This window comes from Panthera tigris, chromosome C1, assembly GCF_018350195.1.
Source record: "Panthera tigris isolate Pti1 chromosome C1, P.tigris_Pti1_mat1.1, whole genome shotgun sequence".
In the NCBI taxonomy this organism is placed as follows: domain Eukaryota; kingdom Metazoa; phylum Chordata; class Mammalia; order Carnivora; family Felidae; genus Panthera; species Panthera tigris.
Window position 1 is genome coordinate 187022865 of NC_056667.1, and position 13837 is coordinate 187036701.

Here is a 13837-nt window from a genome sequence, read left to right on the forward strand (position 1 = left end):
CATTTCATCCTAAAGCAGCAGAATACACATTCTTCTCCAGTGCACATGGAATATTCTCCATAATAGACCATATACTGGGACACAAATCAGCCCTCAGCAAGTACAAAAAGATCAAGATCATACCATACATATCTTCAGACCACAACACTGTAAAATTGAAATCAACCACAAGAAAAAATTTGGAAAGATAACAAATACTTGGAGACTGAAGAACATCCTACTAAAGAATGAATGGGCTAACCAAGAAGTTAAAGAGGAAATTAAAAAGGTCATGGAAGCCAATGAAAATTATAACACCACAACCCAAAAACTCTGGGATGGTCATAGGCAAAGGTGGTCATAAGAGGAAAGTATATAGCAATCCAGGCCTTCCTAAAGAAGGAAGAAAGATCTCAGATACACAACCTAACCTTAAGCCTTAAGGAGCTGGAAAAAGAACAGCAAACAAAACCCAAAACCAGCAGAAGACAGGAAATAATAAAGATTAGAGCAGAAATTAATGCTATCGAAACAAAAAACAAAAAAAAACCACAGTAGAACAGATCAATGAAACCAGAAGCTGGTTCTTTGAAAGAATCAACAAAATTGATAAACGACTAGCCAGTTTGATCAAAAAGAAAAATGAAAGGACCCAAGTAAATAAACTGAAGAATGAAAGAGGAGAGAGCACAACCAACACAGCAGAAATAAAAACAATAATAAGAGAATATTATGAGCAATTATATGCCAATAAAATGGGCAATCTGGAAAAAATGGACAAATTTCTAGAAACATATACCCTACCAAAACTGAAACAGGAAGAAATCGCAAATTTGAACAGACCCATAACCAGTAAGGAAATCAAATTAGTAATCAAAAATCTGCCAAAACACAAGAGTCCAGGGCCAAATGGCTTTCCAGGGGAATTCTACCAACTATTTAAGGAAGAGTTAACACCTATTCTCTTGAAGGTGTTCCAAAAACAGAAATGGAAGGAAAACTTCCAAACTCTTTCTATGAAGCCGGCATTACCTTGATTCCAAAACCAGACAGAGACCCCACTAAAAAGGAGAACTACAGACCAATTTTCCTGATGAACATGGATGTAAAAATTCTTAACAAGATATTAGCCAACTGGATCCAACAATACATTAAAAAAATTATTCACCACAACCAAGGATTTATACCTGGGATGAAGGGCTGGTTCAATATCCGCCAAACAACATGATTCATCACATCAATAAAAGAAAGGACAAGACCCATATGATCCTCTCAATAGATGCAGAGAAAGCATTTGACAAAATACAGCATCCTTTCTTGATAAAAACCTTCAAGAAAGGAGGGATAGAAGGAGCATACCTCGAGATCATAAAAGTCATATATGAAAGACCCAACACTAATATCATCCTCAAGGGGGAAAAACTGAGAGCTTTCCCCCTAAGGTCAGGAACAAGACAGGGATGTCCACTCTTGCCACTGTTATTAAACATACTATTGGAAGTCTTAGCCTCTATAATCAGACAACACAAAGAAATAAAAGGCATCCACATCGGCCAGGAGGAGGTTCAAACTTTCACTCTTCACAGATGACATGGCACTCTATGAAAAGCCCAAAATATTCCACCAAAAACCTGCTAGAACAGATCCATGAATTCAGCAAAGTGGCAGGATATAAAATCAATGCACAGAAATCGGTTGCATTCCTATACACAAACAATGAAGCAACAGAAAGAGAAATCAAGGAGTCAATCCCATTTACAATTGCACAAAAGCCATAAAATACCTAGGAATAAATCTATCCAAAGAGGTGAAAACTCTATACACTGAAAACTATACAAAGCTTATGAAAGAAATTGAAGAAGACACAAAAAAATGGAAAAAGATTCCATGCTCCTGGATAGGAAGAACAAATATTGTTAAAATGTTGATACTACCCAAAGAAATCTACATATTCAATGCAATCCCTATCAAAATAACACCAGCATTCTTCACAGAGCCAGAACAAATAATCCTAAAATTTGTATGGAACCAGAAAGGACCCTGAATAGCCAAAGCAATCTTGAAAAAGAAAACCAAAGCAGGAGGCATCACAATCCCGGACTTCAAGCTATACTACAAAGCTGTAATCATCAAGACAGTATGGTACGGCACAAGAACAGACACTTGTTCAGATCAATGGAACAGATCAATGGAACAGAATAGAGAACCCAGAAATGGACCCACAAACGTATGGGCAACTAATCTCTGACAAAGCAGGAAAGAATATCCAATGGAATAAAGACAGTCTCTTCAGCAAGTGGTGCTGGGAAAACTGGACAGTGACATGCAGAAGAATGAACCTGGACCACTTTCTTACACCATACACAAAAATAAACTCAAAATGGATGAAAGACCTAAATGTAAGACAGGAAGCCATCAAAATCCTTGAGGAGAAAGCAGGCAAAAACCTCTTTGACCTTGGCCGTAGCAACTTCTTACTCAATACGTCTCCAGAGGCAAGGAAAACCAAAGCAAAAATGAACTGCTGGGACCTCATCAAAATAAAAAGCTTCTACACAGCAAAGGAAACAATCAGCAAAACTAAAAGGCAACCTACAGAATGGGAGAAAATATTTGCACACGACGTATCAGATAAAGGGTGAGTATCAAAAATCTATAAAGAACTTATCAAACTCAACACCCAAAAAACAAATAATCCAGTGAAGAAATGGGCAAAAGACATGAATAGCCACTTCTCCAAAGAAAACATCCAGATGGCCGACTGACATATGAAAACATGGTCAACATCACCATCATCAGGGAAACACAAATTAAAACCTCAATAAGATACCACCTCACACCTGTCAGAATGGCTAACATTAACAACTCAGGCAACAACAGATGTTGGTGAGGATGCAGAGAGAGAGGTTCTCTTTTGCACTCCTGGTGAGAATGCAAGCTGGTGCCGCCACTCTGGAAAACAGTATGGAGGTTCCACAAAAATCTAAAAATAGAATTACCGTATGACCCAGCAATTGCACTCTAGGTATTTATCTAAGCGATACAGGTATTCTGTTTTGAAGGGGCACATGCACCCTAATGTTTATGGCAGCACTGTCAACAATAGCCAAAGTATGGAAAGAGCCAAATGTCCATTGATGGATGAATGGATAAAGAAGATGTGGTGTGTGTATGTATGTATGTATGTGTGTGTGTGTGTATATATACATATATATATATATGTATATATACACACACACATATGCAATGGAGTATTACTAAGCAATCAAAAAGAATGAAATCTTGCCATTTGTAACTACGTGGATGGAACTAGAGGGTATTATGCTAAGCTAAATTAGTCAGAGAAAGACAAATATCATATGCCTTCACTCCTATGAGGATTTTAAGACACATAACAAATGAAGGGAAGCAAGGGAAGGGAAGCAAAAATAATATAAAAACAGGGAGAGGGACAAAACATAAGGGACTCTTAAATATGGAGAACAGAGGGTTACTGGCGGGGTTGTCGGAGGGGGTACGGGCTAAATGGGTAAGCTGCATTAAGTAATCTACTCCTGAAATCATTGTTGCACTATATGCTAGCTTGGATGTAAATTTATAAATAAACAAACAAATAAATAAATAAATGGAGGGTAAATTCTGTTTTGTATTTTCTACTACAACAAAAATGTGGAGGGAGTGCTGTGGTGAGAAAATCTTATCTTTTTTTTTTTATACCACTCATCATTGTAAAGACTGAATCACACAAAAAGCAACAACAATGGATGCTACATCTAAGTAGAAATTCTGATTAAGACCTGGACTTGTGCGCTGTCGCAAAGTGTCTCCTCAGAGACTGCTTAATAACTGCATGAGAGGATAAAATAACATAAAACGGTAATTATTTAAGAGAAAAAGTACACAACACTTTGAATGGGTGGCCAAAATTAACATTATCAATGAAGGAGAAACAGACTGCATAAACCTTACATCTGGAACCCTGAGACAGGAGGGTCACCTGTGTAGTATTCCAGTCAAGAATGAAGAACCTGAATTTAATCACAATAAAATTCAGATAAAACTGAGATAAGAAATATTCTACTAAAGATAAAAAGCAGTGGAGCAGAGGGACTATATTGTATTAAAATTCCCATGTTCAAAAGTCAAAGAAAAACCGTGGAAATGTTTCAGAATAAAAGGGACTAAAGAGACATGGCAACTGAATACATCATGACCCTAGACTCTCTCGGTCCAGAGGGGGAATGTGCTACAGGGGACATTATTGGGTCAACTCACAAAACTGGAATACAAATACATGGTTTGCTTTGTACAAAATACATTAACATTAAATTTCCTGAAGTTTACAAACCATACAGTGGTTATGAAAGAAAATATATCTGTTCTTAGGAAATACAAACTTAAGTATTTTGGGGTAAATGGTCATGATGTATGTAACTCACCCTCAAGTGGTTGAGAATAAAATAACACATGAATCTCACACACACACACACACACACACACACCCTACATAAAGCAAAGTACTAACAGTAGATGAATCCGGATAAAGGGTATACAGGTGTTCTTTGAGCTATTTTCACTTATGTAACACTTGTACATTTGAAATGCTTTCCAATCAAAGTTTTTAAAAATCAACATTAGTGACTAAGATTATCATGTATCTAAAATCCTGACAGAGTATCTGTTTTCTATGCATACCCTACATAGTAACTACAACATGGACCAGTTCTGCAGACAATAATATGGTAAGTACTCAACAAATGTTAGCAATTACTATGTACCAGGTCCTATGCTAAAGGCCTGAATGCACTCTTTGTCAATGGGCATCTTGTAATCAAAGAACACCTTCTATCTTAATGGTATTATCCATTACCAACAAACCTTAGTACAAAATATTTAAAAAATTAAAGTATAGAATTTACTATGACAAGTTCACAATTTCTATTCAATTTTTTCTATTCTGAGGGATAGCCTGGTATAACTTTCATTTTAATTCATTATGAACAAAATATTTTCCTGGACAATATGAGGCAAAGACTATAAAGTAATTCTTTTCTAAATTTATGTGACTGAAACTAATTGTTAATATGATAATAAAGAATAGAAATAAATAACTTACACTTTGTTAATTTCCTTGGACTCTGTGAAGGCACTGGCTGGTTATCAGTGTGTGAAAGAGGAACTTCTAATCCCCCTTCAGAGGCCCAGCCTAGCAGGGAGGGAAGTAAGGAATTATCCACTGTTAGTCAAATAGGAAGTAGCATCAGAAAAGACAAGAAAACGTAAAAATATCTAATGAGTACTTTAATCCTTCTACTAGGGTGTGATTCTACAATATAAGAGGCAGAAAATACTTAAAATGTATCTGCAATTATGTAGTCAAATCATCAAGTTTATTTCCAGGTAGAATTAGATCAGACTTCCTAACAGTTTTCAAAGTGGTTTTGATATAAATATACAAGTGTTCTTTTTAAATAATTGCAGATATATAAGGCATAGAAAGAGAATTTCTAAGGAGTTGGGAGAGAGGAAACACACCTGACAATTAGAATCTTGAAAACTTTAACTATGTTTATACCCTTGGACTCAGTAATCTTACTCCAGAAATTTACTTAAAGGAAGTTATTTAACTGAAGGAAAAAAAGTACATGTATGATGAAGTTTTTTGCAGCATTATCTATATAATGAAAAAGTCAAAAAAGCAAGGAAGGAATTTAGCAGATTATAGAAGATAAATGTGACAAAATGCTATGCAGTTATTAAAAAGTATCATTATGAACAAGCTCAACACCCAAAAAACAAATAATCCAGTGAAGAAATGGGCAAAAGATATGAACAGACACTTTTCTAATAAAGACATTCAGATGGCTAAAAGACACATGAAATGATGCTCAACATCATTCATCATAAGAAAAATACAAATCAAAACCACAATGAGATATCACTTTACACCTATTCAGGAAACAGCAGATATTGGTGAGGATGCGGAGAAAAGGGAATGCTTTTGAAATAGTGGTGGGAATGCAAACTGGTACAGCTGCTCTGCAAAACAGTATGGAAGTTTCTCAAAAAATTAAAAATAGAGCGGTGCCTGGGTGGCTCAGTTGGTTACACCTCCAACTTCAGCTCAGATCATGATGTCACAGCTCGTGGGTTCGAGCCCCATATCAGGCTCTATGCTGACAGCTCAGAACCTGGAGCCTGCTTTGGATTCTGCAACTCTGTCTCTCTCTGCCCCTGCCTGCTCACACTCTGTCTCTCTCTCTCCCTCTCTCAAAAATAAACATTAAAAAAATTAAAAATAGAAACACCCTAAGGCCCAGCAATTGCACTACTATGTATCTACCCAAAGAATACAAAAATGCTGATTTCAAGGGGCACATGTACCCCAATGTTTATAGCAGCACCATCAATAATAGCTAAGTTATGGAAAGGGCCCAAATGTCCATCGACTAATGAATGGCTAAAGATGTGATATATACACATACATACAATGAAATACTACTCGCAATCAAAAAGAATGAAATCTTGCCATTTGCAACAATGTGGATGGAACGAGAGTGTATTATGCTAAGTAAAATAAGTCAGAGAAAGACAAATATACAATTTCACTCATATGTGGAATTAAGAAACAGATGAACATAGGGGAAGGGAAGGGAAAATAAGACAAAAATAGAGAGGGAGCCAAACCATATGAAACTCTTAAATACAGAGAACAAATTGAGGGTTGCTGGAGGGGAGGGAGGTGGGAGGATGGGCTAAATGGGTGATGGGCATTAAGAAGGGCACTTGTTGGGATGAGCACTGGGTGTTATATGTGAGTGACTATTCACTGGGTTCTGCTCCTGAAACCAATACTACACCATATGTTAACTAAATGAAATTTAAATAAATTTTTTTTAAAGTATCATTATGAGGGGCACCTGGCTGGCTCAGTCAGTGGAGCGTGAGACTCTTGGTCTTGGGGTTGTGAGTTTGAGCCTCATGGTGGATGTAGAAATTACTTAAAAATAAAATCTTAAAAGTAAAAAGTATTATGAATATGGTGAAATATTTTCTGTAACATGAAAAATTATTTAGTTTATAATTAAAACACAGCAGTAGAAAGGAATATAAATTATCCTGTCTACTACCTTCCTTGTACAGAAGAGATCATTTGAAGCCCATGTTCTTACTCAGGGTTCCTAGAACACAGATCTTCTAACTCAGGGCAGCTCACTTTCCTGGTTTACATTACAGGAGAGAAAGAAGTAGACATAAAGAAAAGGTGAATCAAGTAGAAAGAGTCCTGTACTAGGAGGCAGAAGACCAGATTTTGGTTCCCTCTTAATTGTTTAAACTGCCTAGTTATCTTGAACAAGACACTCATTAAACACTGAGTATCAACTGCCTCAGTCATTGCATGGGAACGTCTGTCAGCCTGCAGGCAGGGACCAGAACAGATGTTCTAAGTGATAAAGAAATATTGTGGATAATGTATTGCCAGAAAATAAGAAAAGAATTCAGTGCTGCTAGAGATGTGGCAAGTTAAGGAGAAAGAGCAAAAGGTATTCACGTGCAAAATGAATCTGTTTGTAAATCTTTATTAGGTCAGTTAGATATGTATGCAAGAATAATTGTTTTCTAAAATTTTATAGCAAAACATCTGAATTATCCTAGATAGAGTGCCTCTTTATCAAATAATACTGTCCTTTCTTCTAGGTTAAATTCTTACTGAGTGATTTAACTGATTTTTATTTTATCTTAGCTTAGTTTTTTTATTTTTTATTTATTTTTAAATATGAAATTTATTGTTAAATTGGTTTCCATACAACACCCAGTGCTCATTCCAACAGGTGCCCTCCTCAATACCCATCATCCACCCTCCCCTCTCTCCCACCTCCCATCAACCCTCAGTTTGTTCTCAGTTTTTAAGAGTCTCTTATGTTTTGGCTCCCTCCCACTCTAACCTCTTTTTTTTTTCCCCCTTCCCCTCCCCCATGGTCTTCCATTAAGTTTCTCAGGATCCACATAGGAGTGAAAACATATGGTATCTGTCTTTCTCTGACTGACTTATTTCACTTAGCATAACACTCTCCAGTTCCATCCATGTCGCTACACAAGGCCCTATTTCATTCTTTCTCATTGCCACATAGTATTCCATTGTGTATATAAACCACAATTTCTTTATCCATTCATCAGTTCATGGACATTTAGGCTTTTTCCACAATTTGGCTATTGTTGAGTGCTGCTATAAACATTGGGGTACAAGTGCCCCTTATGCATCAGCACTCCTGTACCGCTTGGGTAAATTCCTAGCAGTGCTATTGCTGGCTCATAGGGTAGATCTATCTTTTAATTTTTTGAGGAACCTCCACACTGTTTTCCAGAGTGGCTGCACCAGTTTGCATTCCCACCAACAGTGCAAGAGGGTTCCCGTTTCTCCACATCCTCGCCAGCATCTATGGTCTCCTCATTGTTCATTTTAGCCACTCTGACTGGCATGAGATGGTATCTGAGTGTGGTTATGATTTGTATTTCCCTGATGAGGAGCGACATTGAGCATCTTTTCATGTGCCTGTTGGCCATCTGGATGTCTTCTTTAGAGAAGTGTCTATCCATGTTTTCTGCCCATTTCTTCCCTGGATTATTTGTTTTTCGGATGTGGAGTTTGGTGAGCTCTTTATAGATTTTGGATACTAGCCCTTTGTCTGATATGTCATTTGCAAATATCTTTTCCCATTCCATTGGTTGCCTTTTAGCTTTGTTGATTGTTTCCTTTGCTGTGCAGAAGCTTTTTATCTTGATGAGGCCCCAATAGTTCATTTTTGCTTTTAATTCCCTTGCCTTTGGGGATGTGTCAAGTAAGAAAGTGCTGCAGCTGAGGTTGGAGAGGTCTTTTCCTGCTTTCTCCTCTAGGGTTTTGATGGTTTCCTGTCTCACATTCAGGTCCTTTATCCATTTTGAGTTTATTTTTGTGAATGGTGTGAGAAAGTGGTCTAGTTTCAACCTTCTGCATGTTGCTGTCCAGTTCTCCCAGCACCATTTGTTAAAGAGACTTTTTTCCATTGGATAGTCTTTCCTGCTTTGTCAAAGATTAGTTGCCCATACTTTTGTGGGTCTAATTCTGGAGTTTCTATTCTATTCCATTGGTCTATGTGTCTGTTTTTGTGCCAATACCATGCTGTCTTGATGATTACAGCTTTGTAGTAGAGGCTAAAGTCTGGGATTGTGATGCTTCCCGCTTTGGTCTTCTTCTTCAAAATTACTTTGGCTATTTGGGGTCTTTTGTGGTTCTATACAAATTTTAGGACTGTTTGTTCTAGCTTCAAGAAGAATGCTGGTGCAATGTTGATTGGGATTGCATTGAATGTGTAGATTGTTTTGGGTAGTACTGACATTTTAACAATATTATTCTTCCAATCCATGAGCATGGAATGTTCTTCCATTTCTTTATGTCTTCTTCAATTTTCTTCATAAGCTTTCTATAGTTTATAGAAACTATAAACTAGCCCCTTGATCTCTGTAGCAAGAGATCCTCTATGTCCTCTACACTTTTTTAAATCCCAGCGATTAATTTTATGACTATTATTCTAAATTCATGGTCTGTTATATTACTTAAACCGTTTTTGATCAATTCGTTAGCTGCCGCTACTTCCTGGAGTTTCTTTTGAGGAGTATTCTTCTGTTTCGTCATTTTGGATAGTCCCTCGGGTGGCGCCAAACTGCAGGGCACTTCCCCTGTGCTGTCTGGAGTAACTTGTGTTGGTGGGCGGGGCCACAGTCAGACCCAATGTCTGTCCCCAGCCCACTGCTGGGGCCACAGTCAGACCACTGTGTACCTTATCTTCCCCTCTCCCAGGGGCAGGACTCACTGTGGAGTGGTGTGGCCCCTGTCTGGGCTACTTGCACATTGCCAGGCTTGTGGTGCTGCTTTGATGGGATCTGGCGTATTAGCCAGGGTGGATCCACAAGGTGCACAGGGGCAGGAGGGGCCCTGCAGCACCAGGAGGGAGGCAGACCCTCAGAGGGATGGATGACAGAAGCACGGCACTGAGTGTTCGTGAGGTGCAAGGAACTTTGGTGACGGGAACTGGTTCCTTTGGGATTTCGGCTGGGGGATGGGAGAGGGATATGACGCTGGCCAGTGCCTTTGTTCCCCACCACCGAGCTGATCTCTGTCTTCCAGGGCTCAACACCTCTCCCTCCTGGTGTCCTCTTGCCCTCCCAATCTCCAAGCAGTCCAATGTTGACTTATAACATTCCAGATGTTAAGTCCTGCTGGCTGTCAGAACTCATGCAGTCCAGCCCCTCCACTTTTGGAAGCCAGAGGGGGCTTTGCCTTGCTGGGTAGGCTGCCCCTCCACACACACACCCCCCCACCCCCGGCTCCCTCCCACCAGTCTGTGTAGTGCGCACCGCTTCTCAGCCCTTCCTACCCTCTTCTGTCAGCCTCTTGTCTACACTTGGCTCCGGAGAGTCTGTCCTGCTAGTCTTCTGGCGGTTTTCTGGGTTATTTAGGCAGATGTGGGTGGAGTCTAAGTGATCAGCAGGACATGGTGAGCCCAGCGTCCTCCTACACCGCCATCTTCTCCCCTATTCTCCTTAGTTTAGTTTTTTCATGTTTATTTTTGAGAGAGAGAGAGAGAGAGACAATGTGAGTGTGTATGCATGCACAAGCAGGGGAAGGGCAAAGAAAGAGAGGGACAGAGGATCTAAAGTGGGGTCTGTGCTGACAACCAAGAGATTGTAACCTGAGCCAAAGTCCAACACTTAGCCTACTGAGCCACCCAGGCACCTCTATTTTAAGTAGGCTCTATGCCCAATGTGGGGCTTCAACTTATGACCCTGAGACCAAGAGTCAAATGCTCTAGCAATTGAGGCAGCCAGGCTTCCCTAACTGATATTTATTTTATTTATTGAGCTAACTTTATGCTGTTGTCATAGAAAGGACAAAGATAAATCACCATACAGATTGTGTCCTTGAAATACTTGCAGGCTGGACAAAGTATGATGGTGTTGCAGACACGGTATGAACAAAGTATTTTAATACAAAGTACAATGCATTAAGACACTGTTAGGTGCTGTGAACCATTTTCTCAAGGATAAAATCTACTAGGGGGTGAAAGATAGGGACAGAAGGCAAGATGAACTATGATCACAGCCATGAAAACATATAAAGCACTATGCGAGGCCAGAGGTGGCAGAAACCACTCCACTGGGCAGTACTGAAGAAGTATTCAAGGGTTGGTTGGCCACCATGGAGAAAATGCTGGACTGGGAACCTAAAACACAGGCTCAAGCCTATGTTTTATTACTGAACATCATAAGTCAAAGCAGCAACACATGCAGTGATGTCTCAGAGGGATCTAAAAATAGTCAATACATTTACAGAAAATGGAAAGGATTGTGGGTGCCTGGGTGACTCAGTTAAGTGTCTAACTCTTGGTTTTGGCTCAGGTCATGATCTCACGGTTTCGTGAGTTTGAGCCCCATGTTGGGCTCTGTACTGACAGTGTGGAGCCTGCTTGGGATTCTCTGTTTCCCTCTCTCTCAGCCCCTCCCCAACTCATGTTCTCTCTTAAATGAATGAATGAATCAATGAATGAATGAATGAATGAATGAATAAATAAATAAATAAATAAATAAATTTAGAAAAGAACATATAAGTATTTTGAAGTAAGGTAAGAGATAAGAGTGGAAATGCAGGCACAGGTTTTACCCTAGAGCCCATGGTCCTTCACTGTAATGTAAGCAGGGTGCTGACATCAGAATCTGCTTCTTGGAGAAAGAACTCTTCCATGAAAGCATGGAAGATGACCTGGGGTTTGGGAGGTCTGGTAGGAGGACTCTTACAGCAGCCCAGGAAACCAAACAAGGCTCTAAATGCCTCTGATAATAGAGGAAGAAAGGAGAAGCATGAAATTGGAGACATATTTTAGAAATAGAATTGACAGCACTTAGCAACAAATATGGAAGTGGGGAGCAAAATGACTCCCAAGGTGCTAGGTTGATTACACGTTGCTGGGACAGCAGGTCAGTAGAGGGAGTCCCTGACATAAACACAAAGCAGAGGGCCCTTTCCTCAGGAAAACAACCTTCCCCGGCTTTCTACCACAACCCTCCAGTCCTGCTGCCTTGCCCAGGAGTTGCCAGGATCTACTCCAAACCCACAGGAAGAGAACACACCAAGCTTTGCTAGATGGAAGAAACAATATGACCTGCCATAAGTAGGGATAACTTAGCAGGTCAAGAGTTTAAAATAAGACACTGATTTTCTATGTTGAGAAGACATCTGGGAAAGTCAATGCAGAAAATGTGGGGTTTGGTGGAGGTGGGAGGAAAGCAGCCCTTTTTTCAGTCTTACTGATATACTCCAGTAGTAATATTTGTTATTTTTTTCAGTTGATGCGTGTGACTGCAGATTTTATCTAGTAGTACTAAAGTTAAAATCAATATCCTTGTTGATTTTAGCATCCACATGCACATAGTTTTGCTTCACAAGGATAAAATAAGTCACGGGTGTCCAAATGTTTCATAGACACTTACTGTTGAAAGCTCCAACAGCATGAAGGCCAAGATCAAAGAGCTGTGAAGGAAGGAATCGTGAAGAATGAGCAAGAGGCTCAGACCCCACAGAAGGCTCCTGGAATGTGAGGCTGGTGCCGGGGCTCCCAAAGGCAGTCTGGCATTCTTGGGTAAATTCACTAGTACTTGAAGAACCAGGACTTAGCAGGTTGTTCAGAAATGAGAATTCCTTCTCAAAATCATCTTCCAGTGAATCAACAGGTAAATCTTTTGCAACTGTTGAATGAAAATAAAAACAGAATGGCTCTTTTCTTTTCGAGGAAAGGAGAGTAAAATGTAGGGCAAATCAAATTTGGTTCACTGTTCTTATACATTAACATAATTTTTTAACAAAATTTTAGTGAAAAATTAAACTGACTGGAAGTTTACATGAAATTATTTCTAATTGGGTAGGCTATAGATCAAAATGACCACATTTCACAATGAAGATACAATAGTCATGAATATCTAAGTGTGAAATAATGAAGCAGCCACTATTTAGGGCAGAAACTACAGGGGATGCAAGAAGTAGAAACAAATTAATGATCATAGAATTTAATTATTTAATTAATTACTCTCAGTAAAAAACAGTAGACTTTAATATACCACTCTCAGTAAAAAATATGCCCAAAAGGTAAAAGTAAAGATATAAAAAATCTAAACAGAGTAATCACTAAGATAAGTTTTGTAAATAAACCTAACAGAAAATACACTTGGACTGCCTGGCTGGCTCAGTCAGTAGAGCGTGTGACTCTTGATCTCAGGGTTGTGGGTCTGAGCCCCACAGTGAGTGTGGAGATTACTTAAAATAAAATCTTAAAAAAAAAAAGAAAAAGAAAATATATTTTCCTCTCAAGCACACATTGAAAATTCACCAAAATTATACTAAAGCAAACACATAAAAATCAATGAGTTTCTTAAAGTGGAAATACTACAAACAACATCCAAGAAAGTGAAGTAATTTAAAAAATGAAACTGAAAAACTAAAAGGCTCTTCCACTTGTAAATTTAAATACATTCTATTAAACAACTATTGGTTGAAAGGGCAATGGAATTTCTGAAAAATAATAATAAAAAAGACATTTCATGTTATAATCCATGGATACTTAAATAGCAATTAATAGAGAAAAAATAATCCTGAACACCTTTACTGATAAAAATGAAAAAGGCTTCCAGCATGATAGAGTGGGGAAGTCTATGGACAGGCATACCAGTTTTTAAATAACTGGTGAAAAATGTTTAAAAAACAATCATTAAAGTCTCTAGAAATTGTTCCAAGGACACACATCAAATGAGGAAACACCTACTCAAGAAA

General features: G+C 38.7%; 1 protein-coding gene across 4 annotated transcripts in view; it reads right to left on the reverse strand.

Moving 5' to 3' along the window:
* ICA1L (islet cell autoantigen 1 like) overlaps window positions 1-13837 on the reverse strand; it is an 88900-nt gene that overhangs the window by 17236 nt on the left and 57827 nt on the right. For all 4 annotated transcript variants that reach the window (XM_042995090.1, XM_015541005.2, XM_015541004.2 and 1 more), the window contains 2 exons: window positions 12505-12759; window positions 5096-5185 (listed from right to left, as the gene is read on the reverse strand). In XM_042995090.1, coding sequence (XP_042851024.1) covers window positions 5096-5185; window positions 12505-12759 — 345 coding nt within the window. The remainder of the gene's footprint in view (window positions 1-5095; window positions 5186-12504; window positions 12760-13837) is intronic.